The sequence below is a fragment of the Mandrillus leucophaeus genome, unplaced genomic scaffold (assembly GCF_000951045.1).
Source record: "Mandrillus leucophaeus isolate KB7577 unplaced genomic scaffold, Mleu.le_1.0 Scaffold125, whole genome shotgun sequence".
Classification (NCBI taxonomy): domain Eukaryota; kingdom Metazoa; phylum Chordata; class Mammalia; order Primates; family Cercopithecidae; genus Mandrillus; species Mandrillus leucophaeus.
The window spans coordinates 44,660-56,264 of record NW_012100876.1 but is presented as its reverse complement, the minus strand read 5'-3'; the positions used below and the strand labels follow the sequence as shown (position 1 = coordinate 56,264).

At 39.2% G+C, this 11,605-nt stretch overlaps 1 protein-coding gene across 2 annotated transcripts in view; it reads left to right on the top strand.

The window, feature by feature from the left end:
* Window positions 1-11,605, top strand: part of CCDC113 (coiled-coil domain containing 113) — a 30,662-nt gene that overhangs the window by 17,267 nt on the left and 1,790 nt on the right. For both annotated transcript variants that reach the window (XM_011971797.1, XM_011971798.1), the window contains one exon: window positions 1,052-1,159. In XM_011971797.1, the coding sequence (XP_011827187.1) occupies window positions 1,052-1,159 (108 nt within the window). The remainder of the gene's footprint in view (window positions 1-1,051; window positions 1,160-11,605) is intronic.

Here is an 11,605-nt window from a genome sequence, read left to right as displayed (position 1 = left end):
TATATTTTTTTTTTTTTCAGGAAAACTTTCTCCAACCCTGTCCTGGCATTCTCATAGCTTGGCACAATTGCAGTCTTACATTTCTTCTTGCAATTATTTTACTGCCTTTCCCCTACTGTCCGGGCTGTGAGCCAGCCTTCTGGTGGCAGAGCCTAGTTTGCTTCACTGGCCAGTGCGTGGTGCAGGAACTGGTGCCTGGTGGGTGGGTTTTCAGGGTTTGTTGAGTGAGCTCCCCCAAATCACTCTGTCTTTCCCTTGGCCCACTCCTCTGCCCAGCAAAGCACATCCCAGCGCCTCTGGCCGACTCTTCCCCACTGAGAGAGAGTGGTCAAAAGGGGACCAATCTAAGAAGCAGGGGTGGGGCCTGCAGGAGCCAGTGAAGGGCAATGATGCCATGGGAATCTGTGAGGCTGTGCTCCTGCAGGACTCCTCTAAAACTAGCAGGCCCGGCCTCATTAGGTGATGAGACGGTGGTGGAGCCTGTGGGCTGTGGAATCTCACTGTGTGGTCTCAGTTCCCGGCTCCCCCTGGTCTCTGTGTCCTTGGGGAAATGGTTTTACCTCCCTAAGGGTCAGTTCTCTCACCTATAAATGGAGATAGCAGTAGCACCCACCTTATGAGGAGTATTCCCCACTCTCCATCCACATGAGATAGTCACGGCAGCTGTTTGTTGAGTGTTCTCCATGTGCCTCAGCACTCTACCAGGCTGTCTCCTGTACGCCCCTCCACAACCCTACGTGGTGACTGGACCCAAGTTTAGAAAGGTTCTGGGACCTCCCCAAAGATCTCCTTAGTGAGTAGTAGGGCAGGATTTAGGTCCCCGTGTGCCTTACTTCTTTGCCTGTCCAGCTGAGGACAAGACTCCAAGGTCCTCTCCTCCCGCACCAGTTCTCAGACATCAGGATTTGGAAAATCTGGGCAACAGTGAGAAAGGCAATTTGGACTTTCTGGATGGTCCTGCTTTTCTGTTCGTTAACAAAGAGCTGTCTCCCCTTCCTGCAGTTCTGAGAGGTCATCTTAGCTCAAGACTTGCTGTGTTGTTATATTTCAGAGCAAGCTTCACAAGGCAATGGAAATATACATCAATCTGGACAAGGAGATCTTGCTGAGAAAAGAGCTACTTGACAAAATTGAAAAAGAAACACTACAAGTAGAGGAGGTAGGAGAGGGCAAAATGTGGTATTTCTGGTATTTGTCTCTTGTGTTTATAAGGGCTTGAGTCAAGGTCTACCAAGATCTAAGCCACCTTGCTGGTTTATCTAGAAAAGCCTAGACCATAAAAATCAAAATAGCTCTGGGCCATCAAAGCACAAAGTGGCACTTGGAGACCTACAGTCTACGTGTGTCGCATTTTACTGCTGAGTTGGGTTCTAGAGTCACCTCAGAAAACAAAAATTTCGTAGAGTCCAAATAACATTTGGGAATTCCTTAAGTGACCTATAAAGTACAATATTCAAAGTTTCATGTCTACAACCCCAGGAAAAATGTTTAATGCATGTAGTAATGTCCCTGATAGGAAAAAAAGTACACATGCCAAAATAGAATGTTTGATGTAAAGGAGAGACAGAGAGAGGAAAGAGAGAGAGAGAGAGAGAGAGAGAAACAGAGGGAGAGGTCATAACCATATGACATCTCGCCTGATACCCAGGCTAGACACTCACAGCCTGAGTAGCCTGTAGCAGAGACCACTGAAGGACAGCAGACCTGTGACCTCTGTCCTGGGCTCACTCCAAGGCCTGTGGTCACTGTGTGAAGAGGTGAATGGAGTCATCTGAGCTCCCTGCCTATCAAAATTGCAATTTACCTCTCTCATTACTTTGCTGAGCATTGATAGCTGAATTTCCCTAACTTAAATGCACATAGGATGTGATGCAAAGAGAACTTTTTGGGGCGCAGGAGAAAGAGTGCTGGACTCGTGATCAGAAGGCCTGGTATGAGTTTTGGTGCTGCCAATTTCTAGTCTTGAACCAGCTTTTAAATAGGACTGTTTCCACGTCTGTGAAATAGATCTACTGCCCTTATTGTAGTGGCTAGAGAGGACCACATATAATGACGCTTTGTTAACCTCTAAAACTGTATGATTATTAGTGTCATTGTCTTGTGTGGCCCCAAATTTGCCTACAGTGGCCCCAAAGCCACAGGATTATTCACATCTAAGTTACATGACAGCATGCACATCATTTTCTCGATGGAGAACCAACATCTTCCGCAAAAAACCCCAGTCTCAGTACAGAGTGGCAAGAAGCAAAGTTAAAGCAAAAACCTGTGAACTCTCTTAATGCAGAATTGCTGTGGTCCTTATTTATTTTTTCCTTGGGTTGATAGTTATTAGATTAAAAGTAAAACTTAAAATTGATTTTTTTTTTAAAGCCGGGCATTCACTGCTTAGTATATTTTAGTTTTCTTGTTAATGTTTTGAAAATAGCTTTATTGGAATTTAATTTATATACCATATAATCACCCATTTAAAGTGTACAGTTCAGTGGATTATAATATATTCACAGAGTTGTGTAACCATCAGCACAATAATTTTAGAACATTTTCATCACCCCAGGAAAAAACCCTGCACCCATTAGACCTCCTTCCCCATAGGACAGGTGCAGTGGCTCACCCTGTAATCCCAGCACTTTGGGAGGCTGAGATGGGCAGATCATTTGAGGTCAGGAGTTCAAGACCAGCCTGGCCAACATGGTGAAACTCAGTCTCTACTAAAAATACAAAAATTAGCCGGGCGTGGTGATGGGCACTGGTAGTCCCATCTGCTTGGGAGGCTGAGGCAGAAGAATCGCTTGAGCCCACGAGGTGGAGGTTGCAGTGAGCCGAGATTGTGCCATTGCACTCCAACCTGCATGACAGAGGGAGACTCCATCTCAAAACAAAACAAAACAAAAATCTACTTAAGTACATTTATTTATAAAAAGAAAGAAAGAAAAGAAAAGATCCTTCTCCATTCCCCACACCCCACTCTCACCCTCCGGCCCTCGGCGGCCACTAATCTACTTTATGCCTCTGTGGATTTGCCTATTCTGGACATTTCATTTAAAAGAGATTATACAATATGTGGTCTTTTATGAGTGGCTTTTTTCACTTGGAATAACATTTTCAAGGTACACTTGTATCATGTATCATTTGTTTATTTTTATGGCTGAATAGCATTTCATTGTGTGGACAGACCACATTTTATGTATCCATTCATCACTCGGTGGACATTTGGGTTTCCACTTCAGGACTATCACGAGTCATTCTGATATGAACATCCTGGTACAAGTTTTTCTGTGGGTACATGTTTTCTTTTCTCTTGACGTGTTTTCTTTTCTCTTGGACATATACCTAGAAGTGGAATTGTGGGTTATACATGGTAATTCTATGTCTAACACCTAGAAAAACTAGCAATCTGTTTTTGAAAGTGGCAGCCCCATTTCGTATTCCCACAATGTGTGAGGGTTCCAGTTTCCGTACATCTTTGTTATTCTCAGGTTTTTTAAAAAATGGCCATCCTACTTGGTATGAAGTGATATCTCGTTGTGGTTTTTGTTTGAATTTTCTAATGACATGGAGCATCTTATCATGTGCTTATTGGCCACTTGTCTTTCTTTGAGAAATGTCTAGTCAAGTCCTTTGCTTAGTTGAGTTATTTATCTTTTTAACTTACCCATTGTAAGTTGAAAATATCGTAAGTTAAAAGTGCATTTAACATACCTGACCTACTAAACATTATAGCTTAGCCTAGCCTATCTTAAATATGCTCAGAACACTTACATTAGCCTACAACTGGGCAAAATCATCGAACACAAAGTCTGTTTTATAATAGGGTGTTGAATGTCTCATGTAATTTATCGAATACTGCACTGAAAGTGAAAAATGGGTTATGTCGGTACTCGAAGTATGGTTTCTACTGAATGTGTGTTGCTTTAGCACTATCTTAAAGTAAAAAAAAAAACAACTTAAGTTGACCCCTTGTAAGTCAGGGATCATCTGTATAAGATTCACGAATGTTTTCTCCCATACTGTGGATTTTCTTTCACTTTCTTGATAGTTTTGTCTGCAACACAAACGTTTTTAGTTTTGGTAGAAGTCCAATTTATCCATTTGTTTTCTTTTGATCTTGTGCTTTTGGTGTCATATATAAGAAATCATTGCCTTACCCAATATCATGAAGATTTTCTCCTCTGTCTTCTTTTAAGAGTTTTATAATTTTAGCTCTTATGTTTAGGTTTATAATCGATTTTGAGTTAATTTTTTTAAATGGTGTGAGCGAGGAGTTCAAAAGCTGAAAGAAGAAAGGAGATGAAATATGTTCACAGAGTTTGTCATATTAACTTTTTGTTTACTTTTCTTCCTGTGAATTTGAGTTACTATCTGATGTTTCTTATGTAAATACAGCTTTGTTTCAACCTGCCTCCTTTGTGCTGTTACTGTCAAATACACTCCATGATTACATGTTATAGTTCCCCAAATACAATTATATATGTATTTTTATATACTTGCTTTTTAAATCAGTTAAGAGAAGAAATATGCAATTATACTGTCTTTTATAGTCACCTATTATACAGTTAATTTTATTTGCACTACTTTTTAAATGTCGATTTCATATTCCTGTAGGGTATCACTTGTTTTCAGCTTGAAGAACTTCCTGTAGTATTTCTTGTAAGGCAGGTCTGCCAACCATGACTTCTGTAGGTTTTTGTTAATCTGGGAATGTCTTTATTTTTCCTTTATTTTTCAAAAATAAACTTTTATTTTAGAAGTTTTAGATTTACAGGAAAATTGTGAAGATAGCACAGAGAACCGCCATACACCTCATACCCAGTTTCCCCTATTTTAACCTCTTATATCAGTAAAATGTGTTTATTACAATTAATGAACTGGTATTGATACAGTATTATTAATCAAAGTCTGTGCTTTTGTCACATTTCCTTAGTTCTTACCTAACGTCCCTTAACTGTTCCAGGATCTCACCCAGGATATCCACATTACATTTACTGCTATGTCTCCTTAAGCTCCTCTTGGCTGAGACAGTTTCTCAGAATTTCCTTGATGTTGATGACCTTGACAATTTTGAGGAGTACTTGTCAGGTTTTTGTAGAATGTTCCTCCACTGGGATTTGTTTGATGTTTTTCTCATGATTACATTGGGGTTTATGTGTTTTGAGGGGGAAGACCACAGACGTAAAGTGCTATTCACATCACATCATATCAAGGGAGTTTACTATCAACATGACTCATCATTGATGTGAACCTTGATCACATAGATGGATAGTATGTTACGGATTTCTTCACTGTGAAGTTACTCTCCCTCCTTTCCATACTGTGCTCTTCGAAAGGAAGTCACTATGTACGGCCCATACTTAAGGAGTGGGGATTTGTGCTCCACATAATTTATTTGGAATTCTTCTGTATAGGAGATTTATCTATTCTCCCCCATTTATTTATTTTTAACATCATTTATTTATTTTTAACATCATCTATTTATATCAGTTTCAATTCATAGATATTTGTTTTATATGTTGGGTTATAATATCATAAGCCATGCATTGTTTAATGATGGGGATACATTCTGAGAAATGCATTGTTAGGCAATTTCATCATTGTGTGAACATTATAGAGTGTACTGTATGATGGTATACCTAGATAGTATAGCCTACTACACACCTAGGCTGTATTGTGTAGCCTGTTGCTCCAGGCTATAACCCTGAAAAATATGTTATTATACTAAATGCTGTAGGAAATTATAATGCAATGCTAAGTATTTGTGTATCCAAACATATCTAAACATAGAAAAGGTACAGTAAAGATATAGCATTATAATCTTATGGGACCATCTTCATAAGTGGTTCATTGTTGACCAAAATGTTTTATGTGGCATGTGACTGTATTACATTATTTATTTTGTTGCTCAGATTGTTCCAGGTTGGCCATTGGGAGCTCTTTCAGTTGAATTTGGTGTCCCTTTGACTCTCTTCATCTTTATGGCTTTTTTTTTTTTTTTTTTTAGCACTTCCTTTCTGGCACCAGAAGATGTTCTAGGCTCATCTTAGATATTTTCTGCCTCAGTCCTAGAATCCACCATTTCTCCAAGGAGGCTTGGTGTCTTTTATTTGAGAATGACATTAGAAACCAAGATCTGAGTGTGTTGATTGCTTGCTTTCATTTTGAAAGATCACTTTGAGGATATAATATTCTTGAGTGGCAGGTTTTTTTCTTTCAGCCCATTGCCTTCTGGCCTTCATTGTTTCGGATGAGAAATCAGCTGTTAATCTTGTTGGGCTTCTCTTGTATGTAATGAATTGTTTTCTCTTGCTGTTTTCAATATTTTCTCTTTGCTTTGCCATTCAACATTTTAAGTGTGATGAATTTCTGGGTGTGGATTTATTTGCATTTCTTCTGTTTGGAGTTTGTTGAGCCCTTGGGATGTGTGGCTTACTGTTTTTCAACAAATTGGTGAAATTTTCAGCCATTATATCTGAATAATTTTTTCTACTCCTTTTTCTTTCTTTTCTCTCTCTGTTACTCCCATTACCTGTATGTTGGTACATTTAGTGGTATTCCACTTTTCTCTGAGACTGTTAATTTTTCTTCATTCTTTTTTCTCTCTGCTCCTCAATCTGCATGATCTCTATCAATCTACAAGTTTACCAGTGCTTTATTTTATTAGCTTAAATCTGCTGTCAATCTCCTGTGGTGAATTTTTTCATTTCAGTCATCATATTGAAAAGATTCCGGATTTTCTATGTTTTAAAAATGAATTTCTACCTCTTTATTGATTTTCGTTACTTGATGAGACGTTATTATTACTTTAATTCTTTAAACATGGTTTCCTTTGGTTTTTTGAATAGCTCCTTTGAAGACTTTGTCTGCTAAGTCCACTGTCTGCTCTCCCTCAAAGGCAGTTTATTTTGCCTTCCCTGGGTGGATCATGCTTTCCTATTTCTTTGCCTATCTCATAATTTTTGTTGGAAGCTGTATATTTTAGGTGATATAGCAATTCTTGATATTGATCCCTCCCACCCCTTTCTTGGGCTTGTCATAGTTTTTGCTTGTTACTTGTTGAGTGACTTGGCTGGACTAGATCAGTAAAGTCTATTCCCCTGCTGTTAGTACTCTTTTTTTTTTTTTTTTTTTTTTTTGACATGGAGTCTCGCTCTGTCACCCAGGCTGGAGTGCAGTGGTGCAATCTCGGCTCATTGCAAGCTCCGCCTCCCGAGTTCACGCCATTCTCCTGCCTCAGCCTCCTGAGTAGCTGGGACTATAGGCACCCGCCAACACGCCAGGCTAATTTTTTGTACATTTAGTAGAGACGGGGTTTCACCATATTAGCCAGGATGGTCTCAATCTCCTGACCTCGTGATCTACCCGCCTTGGCTTCCCAAAGTGCTGGGATTACAGGCGTAAGCCACCGCGCCCGGCCCCCTGCTGTTAGTACTCTCTAATATTTCTTCTCACCTGGTGCAGCCTTGGTCATGTATACAATTGCCCTGATGACCAGGGATAATTGTTGCTTCTGCTGAGTTCTCTTTGACTCTGCATCTTCCTACTAAGCTTACAGCTGGTCTACCTCTATTGGCATCACACCTGGCCATCAGCCTTCATTAATTGTTAGCTAATTGCTCTATTGCTTTCAACAGTACCCTGAGACATTAATTGTTTTACATTCTGATTCAATTAAAGTCAGGCCCCTTTGCAGAGGCAAAGTGTTGCCAGTCTTTGAGGCTTCCCCCAACTCTCAAAGGGCTCTTCTTAGTGGTCTCTTTCTCTGTTCTGTTAAACATATAGCTGGCTTATTATTTTACTTGCTGCTACTAACATTGTGGAACTACCAGCCTCCTCTAAATTGCTTACCTTAAAAAACTCCATTGTTTCCCACACAGTTCTTAGGCATGAGCTCCCCATCTCTGTTCCAAATAAAGCAAGTCCCCTTGGGCAACATTCCATGGCCCTCTGATTTACAGCCTGATTTGGTTTGGCTCTGTGCCCCCACGCAAGTCTCATCTCAAATTGTAATTCCAATGTGTCAAAGGAGACACCTGGTGGAAGGTGATTGGATCATGGGGGCAGTTTACCTAATGCTGTTCTCATGATAGTGAGGGAGTTCTCACGAGATCTGATGGTTTTTAAAGTGGCAGTTTCCCCTGCACGTGCTCTCTCTCCTGCTACCTTGTGAAAATGTGCTTTACTTCCCCTTCACTTTCCACCATGATTGTGAGTTTCCTGAGGCCTCCCTAGCCATGCAGAACTGTGAGTCAATCAAATCTTCTTTTCTTTATAAAATTATCCAGTCTCGGGTAGTTCTTTACAGCAGTGTGAAAACAAACAAATACACAGCCTCTCTCCCTGGGCAAAACTTCTGCACTGCTGCCCTGGCACTGGGGTGGGACAGTGGACAACTTTTCCCATAGTGACATTGCTGTGGATTGCTGGGTGGGGATCATAATCTCTGGTCTTCTCAGCGTGTCCCTCACAGCTATAGTACTTATGTTTTAATGCCTTCGTTCTTGCTACTTCATAATATTTATCTTAGGTATTCTCAAATCACCATCTGGATAGGAGTATGCATTGATGGTTCTGCCCACATCTTTGGGTCTCTCCACAGTTGTTTGTTTATGCTAAACAGACAGGAGCTATTCACTGAACACCTGACAATTTATTATTGCATTCTGAAAACAAGTTAATAAAAATTAAATTAGTGGCTTGTTTTATAGTATATTGAAACAGTGAAAGGTGCAAACCAATTACCTGGGGATCTCATTAAAACACAGATTCTGAGTGGGTAGGTCCAGGGTAGCCTGGGAGTCTGCAGCTCCCAGGTGTTTCTAGTGCCACAGATTGTGCTTTGTGAAGCAAGGAATTAAAAGACAATACTATATTGGGAAGATTCAACATAATAAAAATGTTAGTTCTCTTTAAGTTGATCTGTGAAATATGATATTCCAATTAAAATACCAAAGAAGGTTTTTTTGTTTGTTTGTTGTTAAGAATCTAAATCAACTGACTCAAAAATTCCTTTGGTGGGGGAAAAAGAGTATCCCCAAATTCCAAATGAATAAATGAGAGGACTAGCCCTATCAGATAATGAAATATGTTATAAAGTTACAATATTTAAAACAAGCTCAGGAATAGGCTGGAAGATCAAAGAAAAATGTATAAGGTCCTATAATGAACCCTGATACAGATCATATAAGTATATAAATATTTGATAAAACTTTGATGTTGATACCTTTATGATAAAAGTGGCATGGCATTAATCAACAGACAGCCAGATTATTGAATAAATGACATGGGGTAACGGGTAACTGGGCAACCATTAAGGAAAAAATTAAGTTGGAACTATGTTTTATACTGAAGTTAATTCAGGTATATCAGATATTTAAATGTAAGTAAGAAAACCATTAAAATCCTAAAATAAATACTGGGAAAATTTTTAATCTTGGAATGAAGAGGCCTTTCAAAATATAAAACCTAGAAACTATGACATCAGTAAAGTGAGTTATATAAAAATGTAAGTTTTTCGCATAGCAAAAATGATCATAAGCAAAGTCAAAAGGTAAATAACTGGAAAAATGTTGTATCTAAAATCACAAGGAGCTAATAACTCCAAACAAATAACTTCTACAGATCAACAAGAAAAAACTAATAACTAATAGAAAAAATGGGCAAAAGTTTTCAAGAGTTTACTGAAAAGCTAAAATACTAAAACGTGAAAAATGTTCTACCTCACTCATAATACAAAGAATACAAAATAAAGCTATGATGGGATATTATTTTCCTTCTCTTAGATTGACAAAGATCAAAGAGTTGATAAAACTGTAGTGAGAGAATGAGGGAAAACCGGCAGTCTCAAACATTACTGCGGAAGTGTAATTGTCTTGATTATTATAAAGGGGAATTTAGCACTGTTTACCAAACATTAACGTGCACATGTGCTTAAGGCAGGGTTTTTCACCCTAAACACATTATTATTGACATTTGGGGCTGGATAATTCTTTCTTGTGGTGGCAGGGCAGGGGGAGGTCTTGTATGTTGTAGGGTTTTTAGTAGGATCGCTGGCCTCTACCTACTAGATGCCAGCAGCACCCCTCTAATTCCCACAAAAATGTCTTTAGGCATTGCCAAATGTCCCCTGGGGGCAAAATTACCTCTGGTTGAGAACCACTGCCCTAGAACAAGCAATTTCACTTTTAGTAGTTTATCCTACTGATTCTCTTGCATAATGACAATGTGATGTATACCCAGATGGTTAGTAATTGCAGCATTGTTTATTGTAATAGCAAGAGATTAAACAGTTAAGTGACTGTGGGATAATTGTTAAATTATGGTACATCCATGTGGAAAATTATGTAGCTGTCAAAAAGAATGAGTAAATTCTTCATGTGCTGATACAGAAAGATCTTCAAGATTTATTGAATGAAAACATCTGGATGAATAAAAGTGAATAGAGTATGCTACTATTTAGGTCAAAAAAGGGAAACATGTTTGTATAAGCCTAGATTTCTGGAAGGATGCACAAAACCTAAAAACAGTGTATGCTTCTAGGCAGGAGACCCTCCTGATGGGGAGACAGGAGTGGGATGGGAGCTCGTCACAGTGTACCATTTGAACTGAATGTATAGCCTAAACAAAAGAATTAGTAAAATAAAAGTTAAAAGGATAATGTTAATTTTTTGGGGGGAGACAGTTTTGCTCTATTGCTCAGGCTGGAGTGCAGCGTCATGATCTCGGCTCACTGCAACCTCCGCCTCCTGGGTTCAAGCGATTCTCCTGCCTCAGCCTCCTAAATAGCTGGGATTACAGGCCTAAGCCGCCATGCTTAACTCAGTTTTGTATTTTTAGTGGAGATGGGGTTTCACCCTGTTGGCCAGGCTAGTCTCAAACTCCTGATCTCAAGTGATCCGCCCGCTTTAGCCTTCCAAAGTGCTGGGATTACAGGGGTGAGCCACTGTCCCCAGCTGATGTTAAATTTTTAAAAATGCATTTTATTAAAAGGGCTAATGAATTTTACAGTATGATAATTTTTAAAATAAATATTTAAAAGACAAGGATTACTCACAAAATTGAATTACCATAGGTTCTAGCCATTCTGCATCTGGGAATGTACCCAAAAGAATTGAGAAGGGAATTGAACAGAGTTTTATACACCCATGTTGACAGCACCATTCTTCACAATAGCCAAGAAGTGGAAGCAACTCAAGTGTCTTATCGATGGATGGATAAACAAAATAAATAAAATGTGGTATATCCATACAACAGAAAATCATTCCACCTTAGAAAGGAAGGATGTTTTGACGCATACTACCATGTGTAGGAAACTTAAGGACATTATGCTAAGTGAAATAAGCCAGTCACAAAAGGACAAATACTGTATGATTCTACTTATATGAGGTACCCAGAGAAGTCAAATTCACAGAGACAGAAAGTGGAATGGTGGGGGCCAGGGGCTGGGAGACGAGGGAAGGAGGAGTGATTGTATAACGGGTACAGAATTTCAGTTGTACAAGACAAAAAGAGTTCTGGAGATGGATGGTGGTGATGGTTGCACAAGAATGTGAATGTACTTAACGCCACAGAACTGTATAGTTAAAAATGGTTAAGATGATAAATTTTATGTTTT